General features: G+C 41.4%; 11 protein-coding genes across 11 annotated transcripts; 5 read left to right on the plus strand and 6 right to left on the minus strand.

Moving 5' to 3' along the window:
* Positions 1-680: 680 nt before the first annotated feature.
* On the minus strand, positions 681-1,508 carry PAS_chr2-1_0642 (Hypothetical protein; the record flags this gene model as incomplete). Its single annotated transcript, XM_002491521.1, has 1 exon — positions 681-1,508. One exon carries the CDS (start codon positions 1,506-1,508, stop codon positions 681-683), a length of 828 nt encoding a protein of 275 aa, XP_002491566.1.
* Positions 1,509-2,049: 541 nt separating this feature from the next.
* PAS_chr2-1_0643 (Protein implicated in Mms22-dependent DNA repair during S phase) lies at positions 2,050-4,905 on the minus strand (the record flags this gene model as incomplete). The annotated part of the gene is made up of 1 exon (XM_002491522.1): positions 2,050-4,905. One exon carries the CDS (start codon positions 4,903-4,905, stop codon positions 2,050-2,052), a length of 2,856 nt encoding a protein of 951 aa, XP_002491567.1.
* A 549-nt stretch (positions 4,906-5,454) lies between these two features.
* On the plus strand, positions 5,455-6,400 carry PAS_chr2-1_0644 (Peripheral membrane protein required for vesicular transport between ER and Golgi; the record flags this gene model as incomplete). Its single annotated transcript, XM_002491523.1, has 2 exons — positions 5,455-5,484; positions 5,537-6,400. 2 exons carry the CDS (start codon positions 5,455-5,457, stop codon positions 6,398-6,400), a joined length of 894 nt encoding a protein of 297 aa, XP_002491568.1.
* An 8-nt stretch (positions 6,401-6,408) lies between these two features.
* PAS_chr2-1_0645 (Hypothetical protein) lies at positions 6,409-7,077 on the minus strand (the record flags this gene model as incomplete). Its single annotated transcript, XM_002491524.1, has 1 exon — positions 6,409-7,077. One exon carries the CDS (start codon positions 7,075-7,077, stop codon positions 6,409-6,411), a length of 669 nt encoding a protein of 222 aa, XP_002491569.1.
* A 188-nt stretch (positions 7,078-7,265) lies between these two features.
* Positions 7,266-9,260, minus strand: PAS_chr2-1_0646 (Hypothetical protein; the record flags this gene model as incomplete). The annotated part of the gene is made up of 1 exon (XM_002491525.1): positions 7,266-9,260. One exon carries the CDS (start codon positions 9,258-9,260, stop codon positions 7,266-7,268), a length of 1,995 nt encoding a protein of 664 aa, XP_002491570.1.
* Positions 9,261-9,566: 306 nt separating this feature from the next.
* PAS_chr2-1_0647 (Hypothetical protein) lies at positions 9,567-12,809 on the minus strand (the record flags this gene model as incomplete). Its single annotated transcript, XM_002491526.1, has 1 exon — positions 9,567-12,809. One exon carries the CDS (start codon positions 12,807-12,809, stop codon positions 9,567-9,569), a length of 3,243 nt encoding a protein of 1,080 aa, XP_002491571.1.
* A 170-nt stretch (positions 12,810-12,979) lies between these two features.
* Positions 12,980-13,585, plus strand: PAS_chr2-1_0648 (Protein component of the H/ACA snoRNP pseudouridylase complex; the record flags this gene model as incomplete). The annotated part of the gene is made up of 1 exon (XM_002491527.1): positions 12,980-13,585. The coding sequence occupies one exon, from the start codon at positions 12,980-12,982 to the stop codon at positions 13,583-13,585; it is 606 nt and encodes a 201-aa protein (XP_002491572.1).
* An 827-nt stretch (positions 13,586-14,412) lies between these two features.
* Positions 14,413-16,047, plus strand: PAS_chr2-1_0649 (Acetate transporter required for normal sporulation; the record flags this gene model as incomplete). The annotated part of the gene is made up of 1 exon (XM_002491528.1): positions 14,413-16,047. The coding sequence occupies one exon, from the start codon at positions 14,413-14,415 to the stop codon at positions 16,045-16,047; it is 1,635 nt and encodes a 544-aa protein (XP_002491573.1).
* A 1,021-nt stretch (positions 16,048-17,068) lies between these two features.
* PAS_chr2-1_0874 (uncharacterized protein) lies at positions 17,069-17,875 on the plus strand (the record flags this gene model as incomplete). The annotated part of the gene is made up of 1 exon (XM_002491529.1): positions 17,069-17,875. One exon carries the CDS (start codon positions 17,069-17,071, stop codon positions 17,873-17,875), a length of 807 nt encoding a protein of 268 aa, XP_002491574.1.
* Positions 17,876-17,950: 75 nt separating this feature from the next.
* Positions 17,951-18,453, minus strand: PAS_chr2-1_0650 (Hypothetical protein; the record flags this gene model as incomplete). Its single annotated transcript, XM_002491530.1, has 2 exons — positions 17,951-18,354; positions 18,420-18,453. 2 exons carry the CDS (start codon positions 18,451-18,453, stop codon positions 17,951-17,953), a joined length of 438 nt encoding a protein of 145 aa, XP_002491575.1.
* Positions 18,454-18,714: 261 nt separating this feature from the next.
* On the plus strand, positions 18,715-22,977 carry PAS_chr2-1_0651 (uncharacterized protein; the record flags this gene model as incomplete). Its single annotated transcript, XM_002491531.1, has 1 exon — positions 18,715-22,977. One exon carries the CDS (start codon positions 18,715-18,717, stop codon positions 22,975-22,977), a length of 4,263 nt encoding a protein of 1,420 aa, XP_002491576.1.
* Positions 22,978-23,101: the final 124 nt, after the last annotated feature.

Here is a 23,101-nt window from a genome sequence, read left to right on the forward strand (position 1 = left end):
TTGTTTTCAATGTTTTTTTATCTCTTGTGCTAGACACTCTTAGGGTAGTCGCTCCTGATAAGATAAATATTATTGCACAATTTATAGGTTGTATGAGATGCTAACAGGCTGGGGGAAGGCGACTGTTGCAAGTCTTTATGGGTGCAATAGTGCGTAGCGGAGGGAAATCTTGCCTTCTCGTGGGGTGCTTTTCGAAGGCAAAAACTGGGTCAGGTGAAACTGCTTGTTAATAAATTTGTGAGTGAGTCACTCGTTACTAAGATTAAGTGCGGATTAGTCTATCAGAAGTCTTGTAATCGGTATGTTTCCCCCCCCCTTCTAAAGGGTAATTCCTTATCGGGAAATGGTCACGAGCGATTATCGCAGATTATCGCGGGGGCGGACGAGAAAATTAGTGACCTGCCAGTAGGCGCCCTGCAGTCACTCTGTTCGAGGGAGAGCACGGGCGGAAAGGAAATATAGAGGAAGAGACTCACCTTAGCTTATCCCTTATCAGGTTTTGGGTGGTGCACTAGCGGTGAAACTCATCCCAGTAGTTTAGAGAGTCGTGGGTGGACCCTACTCAACCGTGTATCAATCGTGTATCACGTATTTCATTTATAATTAGCCCTGCCTATTATACAATCCTACCTTTTCACCAACGTAGTGGTCCCTTCACCGATGTTAACGGTGCAATTGTGCTATATGCTATCAACCATCTCCATCAAATAACAGTTGTTTATCTCAAACTCCTGGAACTCCAACTGATATTTGCAATTCATATCATAATCGTATGGTGATCTTGGGGGTAAAATCTCTCCCCTATGCAGTTTGTATGCGACTTTTATACCCTCACAATGCACTTCTCCTGATGTTTCATGCTTACTTACATTTTTGGAAATGTCAATAACTTTGTGCATAGGCTCTGAGTCGGCCGACTTGATTGAAACGCTGAAATGAAATTTGATGTAGTCACATTCCTCGTCCACCAGGAGGGTCATCATAGGGACGTTCTTGAAACTGTCCTCCAACTTCGAATCTTTTGCGACAAATTCTTCACCATCGTTGGTCATGAGTCTTCTGGTGGATCTAATACCTCCGAGCTGGTATGTGCTTGTGGTAGCGTCATCATATCCACCCACCATCTGTCTATGCATAGGATACATCTGATCCATTTGTTTCAATTCACTAAGTTTGCTGTTTAAGAGGGAAAGAGTGTTTTCATTCACTTCGTTAGGTTTGCTTCCCACCACCGAGACAGTTCCACTATGTACTTGCGATGTCACGCAACTAGTCTCGTATGTGCAAACCTGGTCACTTTCCACACTTTGAGGCGAGAACACGGATATGAAGAGGTTCTCTTGGTGTGCTCCAAGTATATTTTTCAGCTTGGAGTTCATATGTTCAAGTGACAAGCTTCTCATCTGTCTGTTACTTTTCAAAACGCGACATAGTGTCCGACTGTCGACCTGCTCTATCACGATGCTTGCCAACTCCAGTGGCAGATCCAAAAATCCTTGACTGGTCATTATATACAATGTTCGATAAACTGGCTTATTTGTTTGTCCTTAAAACTGGGTATTCGTCACATTTATAGATGACAAAATCTTTATGAGTCAAGTGTGTAAACCTATCCCTGCAGACGATCCCTACAATTTCGGGAGCATACAATGCGATGTCTTTCCGACTTTCTCCTTAATCCCCCCTGAACACCCTACAATTTTGCAGACCGTTTTTCGCCTCTAAAAAGTTTATCCGAATTCACCCCCTATTCTCACCCGATTTCTCGTGAAATTAATCCGGTAAAGACCTTGGCAATTCACGCTACGCATGGAGCAACTGACGATTACGAGTTCACAGTTTAGTAATATTCGTCATTGGTGTTCAATGAAATGCTAATTAGATGGTGGCTGGAGTCCCCTTATACAGATTGGCGTGTCATCTATTGCTAATGTACAAATATTTCTCTTTCTTTGACCAAAATCTGCCTCGGTATTTCCCGGAATCGTCTGGCGGCTCGGAACAAAACAGACAATAGATCGAAAAAAAAACTACATATTAATAAGTGCACTATTTCATCCTTTCCGTGATAATATAGTCCTCATCCTTCAATAAAACTTGCAGGTTGAAGATGCATCGGATAACCCAATTCCATTCTACCATCTTATAGTTTTCATCTTGTTTAGTCAGGACCTGGGAAATGCTCTCCTGTAGTATCTTATCTTCGGAAAGACAGATTATGTAGTACGCATTATCTGACGACTTCAGCAATCCTTTGACATCTTTCTCCGTTAGCGGCTTCTTGCTCGAAAGGGTCTTTACTCCCGCGGCTCCAAATGACTCCAATATCCGAGAAATCACTACACTTTTAGCTGGTAGCGATGATGAAATGTTGAAATTGAAGCTGTCAAAAAGCTTTGACGCGTTGCTAGCACTGGCCAATTTAACGATATTCTCGTTACCCAGTTCTGGGGCAACAAACAACTCTCGTACTTTTGGATTCTTGAAATCAATGTGATGTCCTATACTGTACTCTTCCAGTTCGGGTAGATCTTGTTCCTGTTTTGCCTGCAACACGGACAACAGGAAGCTCTCATGAAGTAACAGGTTTGGCGACTTTGATAGTGTTATTAGGAATTTCTCGGTCCTCATTATGCTTGGACTTATAATGCAATTGACTTTGGATGATGGATTATCTACAATCTTGATTCCAACTGTGGAAAGTTTTTTCAGGTGAACTTTCGAAAGTGTAATTGTACATCCAGTTGTAATCGCATGTAAAGAATACTTCGAAGGTAGTATTACTTCTGTTTCAACGACAGCGCTATCTTGCACAATTTTGGCACGTTTCAGGTCCCCATCCGAAACATCATAGTTAAGGTTCTTACGCTTGGATTGCTTCTGGAATAAATTCAAGTCTTCCATATCGTCGTGAAGCTTCGCCGCGGCTTTGGATTTCGCTTTTCGTGATGAAGTCCTTGCAGCAGATGGTGCAGGTGGTGAGCTAGCAATGCCAGATTCAGTGGCACTATGTGACTTGACGGTTACGATACTTGTTCTTGATTGTTGGGATGATATAGCTTGATTATGTGAGTTGTTTTCAGGTGATAACTTGTGGTTGAAGCTTCCCTTCGACAATTCAGAATCTTGAGGCTGAAAGTTCTCTTTCTCTGGCGTCACGTTCAATAAGGGCCGCTTAACTGGTGGTATTTTCTTATGTGACTCGCCATTTTTTTCCTTCAGTTTGGGCTCAATTGTTTGTTTCTTGGTATCTTCTTTCTGAACTCGAGGTGACTTTTTGTTGCTGTCCGAAAAGGTCGAAGTCATGCTGTCCTGCGTAATCGATGGTTGGCTTTCTCTCTGATTACTTCGTTCAATGCCATCAGGCGAAGAGTTTTGTGATATCTCGGTTTGTATTTCATCCTGAGCTACAGAGAGAGCACTATCTACTTGTCGGATCTCACTTGACTGAGTTTGAGATAGTTTCTCTTTCTTTGTCTTTCGTTCTGATGTCTTTTTGGGTTTATTTGTTTTCTTTTCATAAAACTGCTTCAACACCTTTTTATCCAAAGATGTACTTCCTAGAATTTGTGTCAAGTTGGTTTCTTTAGGGAAATGCACGTAAACAGGATCTTTGTCATTGAGAACTTTCCAATTACGATAGCATTCCTCTAACCAAAGGTGGTTAACCAATTTGATGTCTTTCCAAGTACGCGCAACCTCATATTTTAATCCTTGCGGTTTTGACACAATTAAATGCGTGTTTTTTTGGGATAATGTTCTTGTAAATTCGCCGCCCATTAACGTTACCAGTTGATGAACATACAATCTAGCATCACCCGTAAAATTAGTCACGCTTATTACAAATTTTTCGAACCCTGGAAGCTTTCCAAAGACATATGGGTAATGGAGCAGCTTCTCTAGTGGAGATATCCATTGATGATGCGAAAACATCCAATAGAGCCAATTCAAATTGCCTACTGGTATATCCTTCGTGCTAGCCTCAATATAAACAGGTCCCTTTCTATAATGGCATACTACGCAATTGGCCTCCGAAATATTGGTTGTAATTTTTCCTCCGTTGTTAGTGATCATTTCTTGAATTGTCGAAAGGATAAAACTTGAGAGGTTCAAATCGTTGTAGAAGAAGAAACATTTTCCAACCAGAAAGTCATCAGATTCATTACCAAACTCTTTAAAATCACTTATTGTTCTTGGAAGCTTCAGCCTGTTATTCGCTTCGTCATTGAGTCGTTGCTCTATATGGTGAACAGATGACGAATCATTGATCTCAGAATATTGTAAAAACCTCGGGTTGGGAAACAAATAGGGAGACTCATCTATCCGTCTCTTTAATCTTAGGCAATCATTGATCCAGTGCGGTAAAACGATCTTAATCGGTATCTCCTCTTCGTTGTTAGCATTTATAGTAGAATTGTAGTGATTAGCGACGGTGCATTTAGGATCATCATTGTCTGTTGTCACTAAATGGGTTGTAAACTTGGTTAGTTCGTCCATGCACTGTCCACCAAAAGCCAAGACTCCACTGATGACTGCCTCTTTGTCCCCAGGAGGAATATCAGATATACACAAGAAAACGTCTTTGAAGAAGAGTGCTGGGTTGGGAGAGTATTGTTTGTAGGTATTCAGGCGGCCATTACGAATAGAATCATAACACCACTTGCTAGTAACAACAGGTATCAGTTTGTTCTCCGCTAAGTCATACCCTTCGAAATCAATGTCGTTTGCAATGATGGTTCCTGAGTTCAAGATTGAATCTGTCAGATCGTGTTTTTCAACCACAATTGAGTTCTGATCACACCCATTTTCAATGAGAGCATCCTGTAGTCGATAGGCCTCTTCCATCGACAGCGATGCCGATTCAACTATGAGAAAAGACGAGTCTTTGAACAGTTTTGCCTTCATGTTGAAATGTGTGAGTGCTGTTAGCGTGGAGAGTAAACAGAAAACATCATAAAGACGCGATTTATTCTCTTATCAGAGAGAAGGAAGCGGGCATATACATAACATGGGGGTACGCAAAAAGGTAATCTACTGTTTATTTAAGATAATTGAGTAGACTAAGTACGATCACCTGGCCATTGCATGGAATGGCAAGTGGCATTTGGCTTTCACAAGCCTTTTGCCTTCAGTAATTGACTAAATACTGGTTGTGCAATTTTTTTCCAGCGCGTTCTGCTGGAAGCCCCAAAAAGATCTTTAGACGTGTGGAATACAAACTTCTAAAATTTGAAAAAGACTGCTGCCATGAGCCAACTACGAATTCATAGACAAGCAATATTGTTGAACCTATCTATCTCAGGGCCAATTATACTTCTCTTTGGAACCAACTAACCACATCCAGATCTTCTCCCCTCAGCTATCTCTATCACCTCAAATTCGTGTACCACCCATCCCCATACATCGCGATTCGCTTCCAGAGATAAACTACACTTATCCTTTATATAAATCATTATGTCTGAGGCAGAGCAACTTATAGCAAAGGTAGGTGAATACTTCGTATTTCACTCATTACACTGTACTAACATCTTCTCAGGCTGACAAGAAATGCGCCCCGGTTAGTGGGTTTGCCTCATTTTTTTCCGGCTCAGGATCCTATAGGTTCGAGGAAGCTGCTGACTTGTACACTCAAGCGGCAAATCTGTACAGAATTCAAAGAAAGAGCAATAAAGCCGGCCATGTTTTCGAAAAAGCTGCAGATGCTCAAATTAAAGCTGATTCCAAAGATGAGGCTGCTAATTCATTGATTGAAGCCTACAAGTGTTACAAACTGGATGCACCATCAGACGCGGCCAGATGTCTCAACAAGGCAGTCGAGTTTTTTGCCCTGAAGGGCCAGTTCCGAAGAGGAGCTAACTTCAAGGCTGAACTAGCAGAATTATATGAAACTAAAATGGCAGACCCTAAGCACGCTATTTTGGCCTATGAAGAAGCAGGCGAGTGGTACAGGGGAGACTCCGCAGAGGCTCTAGCCAACAAATGCTACGTTAAAGCTGCCGATTTGTCATGTTCAGATGAAGTACAAGATTTTTTGAAAGCAGCTGAAAGCTATGAGAGAATTGCCAAGGAGTCGTTGAACAATTCGTTAGCCAAGTGGTCTCTGAAAGATTATTTTTTTAAGGCCATCCTATGTCGTCTAGCCTTGAATGATTACCCTAGTGCCTCTGCATTGTTAGAGAGGTTTGTTTCCTGGGACCCAACGTTTGAGAAAACGAGGGAATATGAATTTGCTCTTAAATTGGTTGATGGTCTCAAAGAAGGTGATCCAGATATAATAGCTTCTGCTTCCCATGAATACGACCAAATCAGTAGGCTGGATAACTTCAAAGTGAAAATCTTGAACAAAATAAAGAACAACATTAGAGACTCTGATGACTTGGCTGAAGATGATTTAACCTAGTTGCTGTATTAGTTTGTATTTAAAGAGGGATTACGATATAGTACGTCATTAATTGTTGATATTGGCAGATCCCATATTCCACTGGTACTCTTGAAACACAAGTTCTCTAGTTCTGTGTCTGAGTTTGGCTCATCGTTGGCCAACACGCTATTCTCGTCAACGATTGTCAATACATTGTTCAATGGCACTGTCTTGATCTCAATATTGTAAAACAGTAGAGCCACGTACATGTAACACATTAACATCAATAAAAAGCTTGGAATAGCTACACTCCACCATTTTCTTGGATAGTAGTAGATTCCCATTGAATTTAAAATGCTATCTGGAACAAAACACCATATTGTCCATACCCCGAGAAGTAATCCGCTGATGACATACAGAGAAAACCCTTTATACTCCAAGTGTGGGATCGAGTATTTCGACAGAATAACGTCACTCTCTCTTGCAAGACTATCTATGCTTCCGTCTTGAATCTCATTCTCTTTGTAAAAGGGTATTAGTGATGATAAAGACAAATTGCTCAATGATAAGTTTGATAGTTTAGTTGGCTTGTAAAAGTCTGACTCCAAGTCAGATGCAGGTTCTGGTGTGCGTGATCTCAAAGGACTGTTTGATTGAGACCGTCTCTTAAATGATAAGTTTGGAGAGCTAAGGTTTCTCCGAAAGCTTCTTCTCATCTACCCAGATGCATGAATATGAAGTAATGATATAGTACAGCGAACCGCTCTGGCATCTGGCACGAGAGAAGATTATATTTGCTTATATAATACACTAGTCTTGCTACATACTGAATGACCTTTGAGCTATGTTACTCATCCTCCAATACTTTCTTATTGATGTCTCAAGAAAACTCATTTAACTACTTCTAATTACCAGGGTCAGCGTTGGTACTCTGACTACTAGAATCTTTCTTAGTTTCCTCAATACTTGTTGAAGGGGTACCTTCCTTGCGGACGTATCGTTTATTGTGAAATACTTGACTTTTCCGTTTCGGTTTGTACTCTCTTGTTCCATTCCTGTGGGTTTTGCCTGTAGAGGCTGGACTTAACTTGGAAGCTTCTGATTCAACATTTTCTGTATCTTTTGGCTGAGCTGGTTGGGTTGTCCTGAAAGAGGTAGATCTACTCCGCTCAACTTTGGCGTTATCCCTGGATCTAGGTCTACTCCTAGGAGCTCGATCTTGGTCTTTAAGAGAATCACGTTCTTTTCTTTCCAAATGATTTAATTGTCCAGAATGACCATTGGTTTTATGGCCCGGCAAATATTGAAGATCATTGCCATTTTTGTCCTTTGGAAGTGCTGACTCCTTATCATTGGTCACAGTTGTGACTGCAGAAGCATTGAGATTTGAGGGGGATTCAACAAGATCAGGTCGTCTGTAAGTTTTGTTGTGAAACTGTTTGACAGTCCTGTGCTGAACTCTATCGTCCGTATTAGGAGGTGATGAAACCAGGTTCTTATCTTTTTGATCATGTATAGATGTGTCTTTCTTAGACTCCCGCTGAGAAAAACTCTTTCGTGTTTTTTCAGAAGACTTGTTTTCAAACCTTTGAGTTTCCAAATCCTTACCAGACCTAGCTTGTCTATCTGGTCTTTCTTTCTTCTTGAATTTGAACGGTTGCTTCTTTTCAGCTTCCTTTCTCAATTCAGTCTTTTTCTCAGAATCGCCTTCTTCAAGTTGCTCCCTTCCAGTCTCCGTCTTTGGTGATTGGTCTTCGTTCTCTTTCTCTTTCTCTTTCTCTGCCTCTTTCTCTTTTTCTTTCTCTTTTTCCTTCTCTGCCTCTTTCTCTTTCTTCCTTTCTAATTCCAGTGCCTTCTCCTTCTGTCTCTCCTTTAGTTTCTCTCTTTGTTTCTCTTTCAGCTTCTCCTTTCGCTCTCTTTCCTTTTCCTTTCTTTCATGCTCTTTTCTTTCTTTCTCTCTTTTTGCCTCTTCTCTAGCCCTTTCTCTTTCTCTCTCTAATTCCTTCAACCTTTCTTCAATCTCCTTCTCTTTAGCCAGTATATTGACAGGCTTAGCAGCACCAAATGGATTTATCTTAGGTGTGGGCACAGGTTCAGGATTTATTTTTTTAGTTTTGAGAACATCTTCAGGAACGGTTTTCACAGGCTTGGCAGCACCAAAAGGATTAACCTTTTCCACATGAGCTGGCTTCACGTCTTCAGTAGGAGGTTCTTCTCTCTTTAGAATCGTCACTGGTTTCTTGGTTGTAGCAGAGCCTTCTAACTGCGGTTCTGCAACTTTCTCCGTAGTCTTCGCAGCTTTAAGAGACTGTACTTCTGGTTTAACTCCAGCACTTGTCTCAGCCACCGAAGCACGTCGTGGTTGTTTACCTAATTTGAATTGGATCTCTTCAGCCTCATCGTCGTACCCAATAGTTTTGTTGTAATCTAGGATACTCTGAAAATCATCACGATCTGCACAGGCCACAGATATGCGAATTCTCCCCAGGTTCAAATCTTGCCACTTCAGCACCTTCTGCAGAATAGCAGCCGATGCTACTTGAACAAATGCACATTTCCTTCGCTGGTGACTATCAGTCCCCAGTCTTGATATGGTAGGAGGATGAGGGTCAATCAAAAGCTTTATCCTGTCATAATTGCAAAATCGGCTCTCAAACAGATCCTTGATTAATACTCTGGTAGCTGTTTCAGGTATGTTAGAAAACTTGGCTATGAAAGGGGGTCCTTGAAGCACAGGGAAATCTCGTTGATTTGATCTGTAATGATTTCCACCGTATCCACGATACGCGTCGTGATGTGTAACAGGCTTGCCTATAGGTACAGAGATCGAATTGATATCAATGTCATCATCGGCCCAATCGCCAAACTCTTGATCTGTTAAGAACTCGCCCAATGACATTTTCTTGGGAGCTTTTGACGTGTTAGTACATTTCTGCTATTTATTGATTTCCGCTCAATTCGCAACTAATAACATACCCATTTTTGATCCTTGCTTATTCAATTAAATTCAATTCTATTCCTTATACAATCCAGGTCCAATAATTAACGGGGATAAGTTATAACTTGTGCCTATGAAACACAAAATGAAAAGGATAATTAATTTGCCTTCTTGGCTAGGGCAATCTTATAAAACCTTACCATCCCGAGTGGGAGGGTCATCATGAGAAACAGTGCACATACTTGGTCAGTACACACTATGGGCTCACTAAGGGTGGTGTGCCATTTTAGTTTTGAGTAGTGTGATGAGCTCCGACTTGGACTTAATCGTCGTCCCCTGTACGTTCAATTGCGGAGATTGCTTTCGTAAAAGAGGGAATGGTGCCTCAATGCGGGAAAGCAACTTTGGGTGAATGAATATGAATACTTGAAGTTTTGGTCGTGAAAGAACATTGACATGCAATTTAAATCTCACATTCCAGGTGGAAGTATTCACGTATGACATAATAGAGTAATCGCACTGCTCTACACTGGAAAATAACCTCACATTTAAACCATTTTGAGGACACCTATGTCGAATTATCTCTTCCAAAAGCACTTTTTGGGCCGAGAATGGAGTGTATATGACTGTTTTTCTGTTGGAGTAGGTCAGGTTTAGTAGCATATAAAGATAGACGCAGTACTCAGCTTCTTCGATATTTTGATTATTACCGTTTTCAATTTGTATAGGCATTCCGGCTACTTTAATTACTTGAACCTGGTCGTTCTTTTGAATGTGTTTTGGGTCGGTCGAATACAAATTGAATATTTCTTCTGGCTGCCTTAGATTGGAGGAGAGTTTTAGTGGTGGACTTGTAGCAGTCAACTTATGAAACAAAGAACAGTTGTGACCAAATCGTGACAACTTATTTTCTTCATCGAATTTGGAATACTTGGTGCTGTCACCTAATAAAGCCATCCGGTTTACGTTTTTGAGAGGCAAGGCGGAAACAAATTCTGGGACTTGTTCGGCATCATCAATTATTAAGTTATTGAAGTGGAGATTATCTTCTTTAACCAGTTGATCTAAACTCAAAACGCAAAAAGCAGCCTTTTTCTTTAATAGCGTTATTCTTTGATGCGGTGGGAAGAACAATATATCCCTCAGGAATGTAATACCTTCAATCATTTGAAGAATCTTTCTGTAGCCCTCTGTCATCCCTTCAAGGGTATCACTTCCAAAAATCTTGTGAAGTGAAATATTTCTCTCCGTTGAAGGGCTGCCTTTGAGCTTTTCCCACTCTGGCTGTATGTACTCCTTAAAAAACAATATCGATGAAGTTACATCGTTGCCATATAAATGATTCATGTCCACTTGTTTGGCTATTTGTTGAATTCCATCTAACAAAACCGACAGATCCTTCTCAAAATCGTATGTCTTCTCGTGTATAAATATTCGGAATCCGGGGCAGTCCAGTAACTCTTCCACAAACCTGGTTGAGCTTGTCAATATCAAACTTGATTCTCCAAAATTTTTATAAAAATGATTTGCAATAACAGCAGAAACCAAAGATTTTCCTGAGCCTGGAACTCCATCCACAATGGTCAGTCGGCTCTTCAATGTAGAGAGAACGACCCTGGTCTGTTCTTTGGTCAAATTTTCTTTAACCTTAGAAGTTAACAATGGACTTGATTTGACCACTATTTCAATATCTTCTTCAAATGAGATTATGAAAGGTGCCGATAAGGATTTTATTCCTTTCCTTCTTTTAGAATCAGCAGACTTTGTATTAAATCCAGAATTGGAAAGCTCTGCCCATTGGACATTTGTCAGCTGGATATTGTCTTTAGTTTGAAGTGGAAAGCTTGAGACATCGACGTGATGAAAAATGCTAGAATACCATTCGGGAACCTCTAGTTTCATTTGACTACGTTCGAAAAGTGTCCTAGCATTTGAGCTATTCAACTTTTCAGGTATGAACGCTAAATTTGCAGATTGAATATGGAAATCAAGTTTCAAAGAGATAGTTAAAGACTTTCCTTTCTTTGTTGCCTGAAGCCGGTGGATCTGTCCCAAGCATAGTTGCTTAATCCCGAGTTGTGGTTGGATATTATGGTCCAGTTGGTTGGGTTCAATTATATGCAGAAGAACTAGAGAATCTCCTGGTTTCAACTGGGACCAACTATTTTTTTCTTGATGAGTATCGACGATAATATCTGCAGTAAAGGCAGTTTGACGTATTGGAACATCAGAGTCCCACACCTTTACATCCTGTAGTACTAGTTCCTCTACAGGGCAGAGTTTCCTACTAGATCCACTAAATCTTAACGGATCTGCTGATTCAACAGAGATTCTGTCAAGTGATTTTTTCAACTCTTCGAAGATCAAAACACACATTTCTGCATGATAAAGTAAACTATGTCTAAAACAGAAGTCAGCTGAATCCATATACTGATTACCAATTCGGGGCAAAATCTTATATTCGTAAAATATAGTCTTCTCGTCAATGGCTAGTGGACACTCTGTTACTTGCTGTAAGTGCCTGATCTCGTTGTAGACGAATCTCCTATAATCAATTTCTGACAAGGAAAGTTTCACCAAGGGAGTTGAAATATCTAAACTTATTGCTACCTGCTCCACTCTTTCCACGCTCAAATGGCTCCATATTTGCAAAAAGTTCTTCTTTAGGCCTTGGTAAAACGATTGGTCTTGCTCAAACAATGCTAAATGAATTCTATCGAAGATGGAAACCTTGTTATTCAGAAAGTTCTCCTGTAATATCGGCTGTCCGGTAATATCATCAATTGGATAATCCAAGTAGTAAACTAATACCTGGAAACCTTTATCGGAATAAACTTGGGGAAAGAATGTTTCAATGTAAGAGACATAACGTAAGTGCTTTAACAGAGGACCAATGAAGCGTCTAGTAGGAAGCTGTGTAATTAACGTTAAAAGCAATGATTGCACATTAGGGCTCTGATCCAACTGAATCAAATCATAAATCCAGCTCTCCGGTGGAGCCTCCTTATAGAGATCTTGAAAGTCGCCAGGTATCAAACTGCTCACATTAGGAAGAACATGCCAAGTTCCAATTGACGTAAGCCTCTTAGTCACTTTTCTCAAAACAGGAAAATGAGTATTCTGAAAAACAGAGTTCATAAACTGAATCATCTGGGATTGAATATACTCAGAATATTTACCATCGTGTCGTTTAGCTGTGTACGAAGTGATAAACTCAACAATCAAGTCAAATCGGGAATCATTACCGAACAACTCTAAAAGTTGAAGATCATTGAAAGAGTAGTATAGATGGTTAGATAGTAGCACAAGAAGCGCAACGTGATATTCAGTTGAATGTTCCGAAAAATGCTCCCATAGATAAGTGGTCACATCGGTATCTAAGAGGTGATGTAATGCATCTGTCTGTAGCTCCTCTTGCATCAGCTGGCAAAACACTTCCTTCAATCGGTCCTGTCTATTGGAGGAGCCTAGTTCGACCCACCAGTTTTCGGACAGATTGTGCAAGGTCATCAATCTAAAATTGGCGGTCTCCTCCTTCCAGAAACCAACTTGTACTCCCACTAAGTCGATACTGATTGGAGTTTCCTTCAACCTTCAGGTTCGCTAAGAAACGCGAACCAAGTGGGATAAAAATTTTCCCTTCTAAAAATTTTCCTACCTATAAAACTACCATCGATACAATGAACAGAGGTAGAGGAGGATTTTCTCAAAGAGGTGGTCGTGGAGGCTTTGGTAGCAGAAGGCCAGCTGTTCCTGAAGGCCCCCCAGATGTTGTTCAAGAAATGGGATTGTTTGTTCATTCATGTGAGGGAGACATTGTATGTCGTTCCATAAATGAAAAGATCCCTTATTTTAATGCTCCAATCTACCTAGAAAACAAGTCTCAAGTTGGTAAAGTTGATGAGATTCTAGGTCCTTTGAATGAAGTTTATTTCACCATTAAACCATCTGAGGGTGTTCAAGCTAAAAGTTTTAAAGAAGGTGACCGTTTCTACATCTCACCCATGAAATTGTTACCATTAGAAAGGTTTTTGCCAAAGCCTAAGCAGGTCGGACCCAAGCCCCCTAAGAAGAAGGGTGGCAGAGGCGGTGCTGCGGGTGGAAGAGGCGGCGCTCGTGGTGGTTTTGGTGGTAGAGGTGGAGCCCGTGGTGGCTTCGGAGCCGCCAGAGGAGGCTCTCGTGGAGGCTTTGGAGGAGCTAGAGGAGGCGCTCGTGGGGGTTTTAGTAGTGGAAGGGGCGGTTCCCGTGGAGGTTTCAGCGGTGGCAGAGGAGGAAAACGATTCTAAGACGAAAACATGGAGTTTGAAAACCCCAATCAATATATGTGTATAATAGTAATAAGATTGACCGAAAGAGGAATCAAGCTGGCATGGTGCGAAGTTGAATCGCGTCAACCGAGGTAAAACCTTGAAGTAGTGTCTTGTGACCAACAATTTTTCCAGTCAGCATTCAAATTTAAGCCGTTATGCATGAAACACATATAATCGTGAATGCGGTCAAACCCTAAAAATCGTTCTATGCAGCAAATAAAATGAGCATCAGCTGTTGTGGCTATTGACAGCTTATTACAGCGAGTGATATCACTATTAATTAGAGTGAAAATGAAGTTGTCTGGGCAAAGTCAAATCTTTTGTTAACTCATGAAATGTGGCTTTAATTAATTCGGTGCAGGACGGAATAAATTTTTCAAGCCCTATGGTGTTCGGTATCGGGTTATCAGGCAAGGTTGCAAGATATTTGAACACTAATGACAGTGCGAACAAGCACATCTGAGATCGGAAAAATGACATTCCTTTTTTCGCAATTTTCTTAAGTTGAAGGAAAAAAGGCTGCATCCAAAGGATCAAGTTTGAGATGAAGCAGCCAATTTGACATATTAACGCCTCATGATCTTAAGCTAAAAAAACTGTTTAGAAATGCAATCCATGAATAACGTGCTCGATGGTGCAGCCTTTCTATTGTGCGAATAGCTGGCATTTTAGTTTGGGGTGTGGCGCTTGCATTATTGCTTCATGCGTTCTTCGCAACTTTCAGCTCTGTCAAAACTTCCAAATGTCTATAAAAAGTACCCCAAGATCCTCTTCTAACACTTTTAAGAAAACAATAATATCAAATGTCCGAATCTCCGAATCCTAAATTTTCTCCGGAGTTGACCAAAGACGATTCCACAGAAGCATTCACAAAATATGAGGGTTCTGATGTGCTGGAAGAGCAGAGTACAAAAGTTGGAGTAGTAACACAGGAACTTAATAGGGCCCTACAACCAAGACATGTGTCTTTGATTGCAATTGCAGGAATCATTGGTACAGGACTGTTTTTGTCTTATTCTAGAAGTTTGGCGCAATCGGGACCTCTGTCGTTGCTTTTGTGTAATATGTTGATTGGACTTGTGGTATATTTGACAATGTTAAGTTTGGGTGAGATGAGTACTTTCATCCCTCAGAGTGGTTCATTCTGTACTTATGCTAAGAGATGGGTTTCAGAGTCTTTTGGTTTTGCTATTATTTGCAACTACTGGTTCAACGATGCGGTTAGCGTTGCCAGTGATTTGACTGCATTACAGCTGTTGATGGGGTACTGGACTGACTTCCATTATTGGATTATTTCTTTGATCTTTTGGTTCTTCTTACTATTTTTGAATGTTATCCATGTTCGATTCTATGGTGAAGCTGAGTACTGGATGGCTATTTTGAAAGTAGCCACTATTGTTGCCTTCTTCATTGTTAGTATCGTGGTGAATGTTGGTCACAACCCCATGAATGAGTACATTGGATTCAGGTATTGGAGTCAAGGAGATGCACCGTTTGTGGATGGTTTTAAAGGTTTCTGTAAATGTTTTGTGTTTGTTTCCTTTAGTTTCGGTGGTACCGAGTCTATTGCTATTACTGCAGGTGAACAGGTCAACCCTACTAGAACTATGCCCCGGGTTATCAAAACGACATTCTATAGGATCATCATCTTTTACGTCTTCTCAGCATTCTTCATTGGTATGAATGTGCCATATGACTACCCCAATTTGTCTACCAAAAGTACTGCAACCTCTCCGTTCACTATCGTCTTCCAAATGGCTGGTAGTAAAAGTGCTGGTTCTTTCATGAACGCTGTGATTGTCACCAGTGTCGTCTCTGCGGGAAACCATGCCCTTTTTGCCGGTAGTAGGTTGGCATACACGATGGGTACAGAAGGGTATATTCCCAAGATTTTCACCAGAACGAATAGGTATCAGGTTCCTTACGTGGGAGTTTTGATCACCTGGTTTATTGGTGGTGCATGCTTTGGATCCAGTTTTATTGGCGCAGGAACTTTGTGGACTTGGCTGCAATCATTAGTCGGAGTTTCTAACCAAATTTCATGGCTTTGCATTGCAATTACTAGTATTAGGTTCCGCAGAGGATTAGAGGCCCAAGGCAGAACCGACGAGTTGGCATTCAAAAACTGGACATATCCTTATGGCCCGTGGTTCTGTGTGGGGTTCATCAGTCTTATCATTTTGGTACAGGGTTGGGGCTCTTTTGATCCTTGGGACGTTGCTGAATTTTTCCAGAATTACATTCAACTATTGATCTTCCCTACCTGCTTTGCCGTTTGGTATCTTTACAAACGGGACCGCTTCACGCGGCGTCCAGAGATGGATTTTGATACTGACAGATACCATGAAACAGAGAAAGACATTCTTCAAAACAAAGCTGAAGACGAGGCTAAAGGATTTGGTAAGGTTGTCTTCTATATCAAGAACTATATTATTTAACTTCCAGAAAGAGTTTGTTTGTTTTTGTTTTTAGAGTAATAAGGGTAGCAATAAAAATGAGCTGTTGTTTAATCTTTCCCTTCTTCTCCTTTCAACCCTGTTCCGTAACCCCTAACTGTATATTCAGTCCAAAGCTTTCAGGCGACTACCAAATCAATGAAGAACTACAGTCACAAGTGCCGAGGTCAAATGAAGTTCCTTTGGAACGAAAAAGTCGGGCCGACTTGTAGCTGATAACAAAAATAACTCTTACTGTACTTATTAGGCAATAGCTAGCCTTACACCTAAAATTCACCATTTAGACTATGCTGGTTCGGCCCCGGAGTCACCAATCCGCGATGACAGCTACATAAAATCTTAAAGTACCAAGACTAGTGCCCACATTAAAAGCACATGCAGCATTAAAACTTTACATTCTCCGACGGAGCTCAGAAAGTTTTGGAGTCAATCGCACCGAAAAGAGGACCAAAGGATCTCTGGTCAGTGTAATTATTAAGCAATCTACGTTATACACTTTATGCATGCCAAGAGGGGCAAGTCGAACCCTGTCCCCTCATTTGGAGTTTCGCGAACCAGATCACGCATTGAAACAAACGAGTTTTTCTTTTGGCCCCACCAGAATGCATAAGCCACTATAACTTAAAACTTGGCAACAGATTTTAGTGCCCTCCATCGAGTAGGGGGTAAGTTGCCTTGGCAAAAAAAAAGGTTGGTAGTTAGGGATGAACTACAAAGATTGAAAACAAGAATGGACGTTTTTACAGGTTCGTAGGACATTTAGACCTCTTCCATTCTACTTCACGGTAGTGTTGCTGGAAGTTTGCTCGAAACTTCCCCACTTTTGGCGGTCATGGGAAAAGTTTTCCCGTAGTCCAGCTGTGTATATAGTCCCGCCCTCCACAGTCGTATGTTTCGGGAGAGTCGGTATCTATGCACTCCGATAAAAGTTTTTTACTAATCTATATAAATATACCCATGCTCACCCTTTTCTTGAAAATCGAATCTAGTTGTACCCGATATCATGGCTGATAATTATAGTATTAAGTCTTTGCAGGACAGTGAGAAAGCTAGAACACCCGATGATGATGAAAACAGTTTGGCCCGTGTGGTTCTATCCCAAAATGAAGAATACATCTTTCTAGGAAGACAGAAGTTCCGTAAGTCAGACCTTTACGCCGCTTTCGGAGGTACTTTGAATCCCGGTGTCACAGCACCACCAATTCACAAGTTTGGTAATCCTGCTCCACTGGGTTTATCAGCTTTTGCTCTTACTACTTTTGTTCTTTCATTGATAAACGCTCAAGCTATGGGAGTTACACAAACAAACGTGGTCGTGGGACTGGCTCTCTTTTACGGTGGTTTGATCCAGCTATTGGCTGGAATGTGGGAAATGGCTGTTGAAAACACGTTTGGTGCGTTGGCTCTGAGTTCGTACGGAGGATTTTGGCTGTCGTATGCAGTTTTGAACATCCCATGGTTTGGAGTTGCCAGTGCCTATGAGCAGTCCAGAGATTTCCAAGTGGCCGTGGGATTCTACCTACTGGGCTGGACTATTTTCACCAGCATGCTATGCCTCTGCACAATGAAATCCACCGTCGCATTCTTTTTGTTATTCTTCTTCTTGGCCATTACATTCCTCATGTTGACGGTTGGAGAATTGGCTCCCTCAGTTAACTGTACCAGAGCAGGGGGTGTTCTTGGAGTCATCACAGCTTTTATTTCTTGGTACAATGCTTACGCAGGTCTAAGTACCCCAGAGAACTCATATATACAGGTATCAGCTGTACCCTTACCTGGCTCTGCAAGCAGAGGTCTCCGAACCAAATAGACATGATATGTATGAAACTAATGTTCACTTTTCACGAATTGAAAACTTTTTAAACTTGGGTGTAGTCATTATCTTTTAAACTATATTATCGTCCAATTGACTCTCGAGATTATGTAACGATTTGAACTTGTTCTTGATTCTCTTATATCTTAATTGTCTCTGTTTTTTGTTTCTGAGTCTCATGTACATGTCATTAATTGCCAAAGCAGCTGTAGATCCGCCAACGTTGCAAATAATATCCCTCCAGTCGAACTCTCTGTACGCGAGAAACCCTTGTAAGAACTCACTGGCAACTCCTCCCAGAATGATGCAACATATTATTGTTAGGAAACGCAAGACTCGTATTGACTTGATCTCAAAGCTCCAATAGAATAGAGTAGTGAGAAGAAAAAATATCAAGAAATGCAACAGTTTATCATTGTTTAGTGAAATTCTGGTAAATCCAAGTAGGCCTGCTACTATTAGTCCAAGAATGAATGCTACTCCGGGTTAGTAAATAGGATCGATCACTGATGATAAGAGCCAAGCCCACATTGATTCTTACCAATGAACACGTTTTTTCTAACTGGTATTCTCATAATACGTCGTGTGTCTATGTCATGTATTACTATCGATGTACCCTAAAGGCTTGTTTGGAAGAAGTAGCTTTCAAACTTAATCTCCTAGACGGAAGACCCACGAAATCGCCTTGCCCAATTCACTCCGCTCGTACCAGCTACCCCGGCCAAAACTTATACCAGTTCGCCCCCACAAGTGTCACATCCAAACACCTTTCTCCAATTTATCCTCAACTTAAAGCGGCATATTCTCCTCTCCCAACTTAACCGTTTTGCTTCCCAATGGCTTCGTTTGCACCACAAGGAACCTTTCAACAACCGTTGTCTACGGAAGAGCTTAGATTCTATGGCCAGCTTTTCAAGTCGCTTGACCCTGAGTCCTTGGGCGTTGTCACTGGAGATGCTGCTAGGTCAACCTTAGAGAAGTCAGGTTTGCCCCCTTTGGTTTTGGGGAACATATGGAACATTGCCGACTCTAATGCGACAGGTTTCCTGACCCAGTATGGCTTTGCCATCGTTATGAGACTAATTGGCCACGTTCAATTGGGAAGAGAACTAAGTCCAGATCTATACCAAACATTTGGCAGATTGCCTTCTTTTAACAACGGCGCTCCGGCCCCACAGCAACGATCACTTCCAGAACAGTACACTGGCACAGCACAATCTATCCCTCCATTGACCAATGCTGATGTGACGAAATTCGGACAGATTTTTGATCAGACTGCCCCAACCGGTATCCTCTCTGGTGCAGAAGCTAGAAATATTCTTCTTAAAGCAAAGCTACCAAACCACGTATTGGGACAAATTTGGTCTCTGGCTGATAAAAATGATCTTGGCAGGCTCAACAAATCCGAGTTTATTATTGCAATGCACTTGATTCAGGTTGTGCTTAGTGGAGCAGTGACTACAATTCCAAGCTCCCTCCCTCAATCTATCTGGGATGTTGCCAACAATACCATTCAATCCAGCCCAGCCCCATCCATTACTTCTGTTTTGAATACACCTATTCAAAGACAGTTGTCTTCAAATCTTACCGGACCTTCAACACATGCTGTCCCTGTTGAACAATGGGCTATCTCACCTGATCAAAAACAACAATATGATAGGATTTTCGAAGGATTGGATAAAAACTCTTCGGGATTTTTGTCAGCATCGGAGTCTGCAAAGTTTTTAATGGGCTCTAAGCTGCCCCAAAACGTACTTGCCAATATCTGGGACCTATCTGATATTCAAAATTCTGGAAAATTTTCCAAGACAGAGTTTGCAATTGCTATGTTTTTGGTAAACAAAAAAGTTCAAGGTGTTGAATTACCAGAAATTGTACCCGATTCATTGATAGCAAGTGCTGGTGGTGTAGCTCCGAACTCTAGATCTCGTTTCTCTCCACAGCCCACGCAGTCACCTCAACCACACCCATCACAATCTGTTAAACCTAAACTTTCCTCTCTTGATGAGTTGTCTGGTCTATTCAATTCCGTTTCACCTACTCCTCCTGCGGGTCAGAATAGTCATGGAAATTTCAAATCTCCCCCTATTGCACCTCCATCACGTAATAACACAGACCTTGGCGGGGTAAAGCAATTTGTTCCTTCTTCTACATTTGGTCAACAATTTTTGGAAAAAGAGGCTAATAAGCAGGAAGCCCCATCCTTACTGGAAGAGTCTTCAGATGATGAAGATGATAATGTCCCTGAGACTATTGGTGTCCGCAGACAAGCACCTCCAATTCCAAACCGCAATGAGAAGGCTAATCTTAACTATGAACCAAATTATGGTGCATTGAAATCTGTACAGGATACGAAGCCTTCAACCGTACGTCAAGTGTCATTTCAGGAAGCCCCTAAAACTCAGCAGTATATTCCACAACCGAACTCTGACTTATTGGCAGATTCTAATCCTGAAGTATCAAGAGATTTGTCCAAAGCCAATACTGACATTGCCAACATTTCTAATCAAGTTTCATCTCTTACTCGCCAAACAAGCGAGCTGAATGATAAGCGTGACAGAGCTCAAGCTGAATTGGAACGAATCCTAAAATTGAAGGAGCAAATCCAGCTCAAGTTATCAAACTTACAAACTTCTTACTCTGCTGAAGTTAGTCAAGTCAAACTGCTGGAAGAGCAGCTAGCCAAAGAAAGCTCACAAACTGAGCAACTGAGACAAGAGGCTTCTTTACAGGAAGCAACTTTCCATACGTCTCAAACTAAGCACAAAGAAATGGAAGAAAAGTATGCTCAAATTGAGGCCGAGAATCAGGGGTTAAAGCAACAACTATCATATTATACGTCTTCCAACTCTGAACTCAAGCTCAAACTGGAAGAACTTGAGAAGCAAAGCAAACAATCTTCAAACATTCTCTCAGTAACTAGCCAACAGTTTACCATTGCTCAAACTGAAAATCAACAGTTAGGAGAAAAGATTGAACAACTAACTCAGGAACTGAAGGATAGTGAACTTAAAAGTCATGAGTTACAAACCAGCACCGAACAATTGGACCACCGAAAAACTGAACTTTTGGAAAGGAATAAGACTTTAGAGAAACAACTAGAAGCATATCAGGCAGATATAGAGAGTCGAAGCAGTCAATTGCAAGAAGCGGCTAGGGAGATACAGGAGCTCGAGCTGAAAAACTCTAAACTGAATGATGGGGTCGAACAAAAGAAAGTTGAGCTTTCCAATCTTGCTAATACTTCTCAATCCCAAGAAGGCTTGAGTGCCACGGCTGGTACTTTAGTGGGAACTGCGGTCGCTGCTGCGGCTGCCGGAGCTGCAGGCGCAGCAATTTTTTCTAAAGAGAATAAGAATAATTTAGAAGATGCCGCCAAACAGTCGACTATTGGTTCGCAAACTGAAAAAGCCCTTTCAGTCAACACTGCGGAAACTTCTGTTGCCTCTCTTCCTCAATCAGATTATCAACTGGCCCCAGAGAGTACTCTCACGGAACAATTCAGCCTACCGCTTGTGAGACCAGAATCGCTGACGTCTAGTGTGCAGAATAATGCACCTCAATCTGTGAGGGATGAATCTGAGGTTAGGTCGTCTATCTCTGTAGAAGGTGAGTACTCCAATAAGCAACCTCAGGAATCATCGCCTGAGGAGCAAAGGCCCCTATCATCGGAAGCTGGTTCTTATGAACTAGTAGAAGCTGAGAAGGAACATAGTGAGTTTCCAGGTGAGTTCCCGGCTCAATCTGAAGACACTCTGGATGAAAACTCGACTGCTTTTACGACCGCAAATGCTTTTGCTGATAGTTCAAATGCTTCAAATGTAGGGGAAAACATAACCAGCTCAGATGTTGCAACATCGGTAGACGTCGAAAAGTCCATACAATCAAACCAGAATGATTCCTCAAAGAATTCAGATATTTCGGCAGAATCTGACAAGATCCAAGATCGCTACCCCAAGATAGAGACCACAGAAGATGAAGGTGCTGCCGATATAGAGGTTAATGATCCTCTTCCAGAAGAGAAACTGTCTAGCGTGACTGATAAAGTAGCCTCATTATCTATCACTCCAGGAGTGGTGGAACCTATCCCAACAGCAGAAAATAGCCAATTCTCATTTGAAGGAGAGAGCTCTGAATTTGATAATGAGGTGTCTAAGCGCTTAGATTCCTTTCAAAAGCCTACATCTGAACCTGATTCTGAAACTTCGTCTGATGAAGATGGTCCCGAAGATTTGGATAAAAAGGTACACCCTGACGTTACCGCAAGTGCTCCGGTTGAAGTAAAAGAAGATCAAGAGGCAACTTCTGAAGATGATGAGGAATTTCACGACACTGTGGAAGAATTTCCCACGCCTAGAACAGTTCCTGTTTTTTCTAACAATCCGTTTCCCTTATTTTCAAAGAATGATGATGCTGGTGTTCCAGTACTGAAGGATGATCACGTTGAACCAGCACATGATGTGGTCAAGGAACAGGATGAATTCGCTCAACTCGAGGAAGCAGCATTGGATACTAGTGTCCCTGGCAAATTTGAATTACCTAAATCGTCTGTCCCTGCCTTTGGTGATGAAGATGTACAACTAACCCAGGGTACTGCTAATGAACAGGACGAGTTCGCAGATTTGGTTGCCCCCCGCTTGGAAGCTGGAGAAGAATTTGATGAGTTTTCAAAGTTAGAAGAAGCTCCTATAGAGCAAACCGATCAATTAAATGACTTTGAAAACCAGTTCACTAACGATTTCTCAAACCAATTTGCAGAAAGTAATTTTTTCAACAGCCAAACGCAGACCTTTAATGATACTCAGGGAGACACTGAAGGAAGTAAATCAGATGAGTGGGAGGTTCTATTTGCTGGATTTGGTAATGCTAAGCAAGAGACTTTTGCTCCACCCGTACAGGAGCAACAAAATCAAGAGTCGTTTGGCCAGACGGGATTTGGTAGCAGCTTTGATATCAATGATTCGGGCAACCAGGCTCATGACTTAGCGATTGAGGAACTGGTCGGAATGGGATTTACGAAAGAATCAGCCGTTAAAGCCCTGGAAAAAAGTAATTGGAAACTGGAGGATGCTACGAACTACTTATTGGATCATGCATAACTTCTCTACCATATGGTATTTACTGTTTTGTTATTATTGTTCACGTACATAAAATGTAACTTTATGGGGATTTTAGTAAACGATTTGTAGCCGAATGCTGGATGTTACGCGCTGCTCTCCTTCT

The sequence above is a fragment of the Komagataella phaffii genome, chromosome 2, assembly GCF_000027005.1.
Source record: "Komagataella phaffii GS115 chromosome 2, complete sequence".
NCBI lineage: Eukaryota > Fungi > Ascomycota > Pichiomycetes > Pichiales > Pichiaceae > Komagataella > Komagataella phaffii.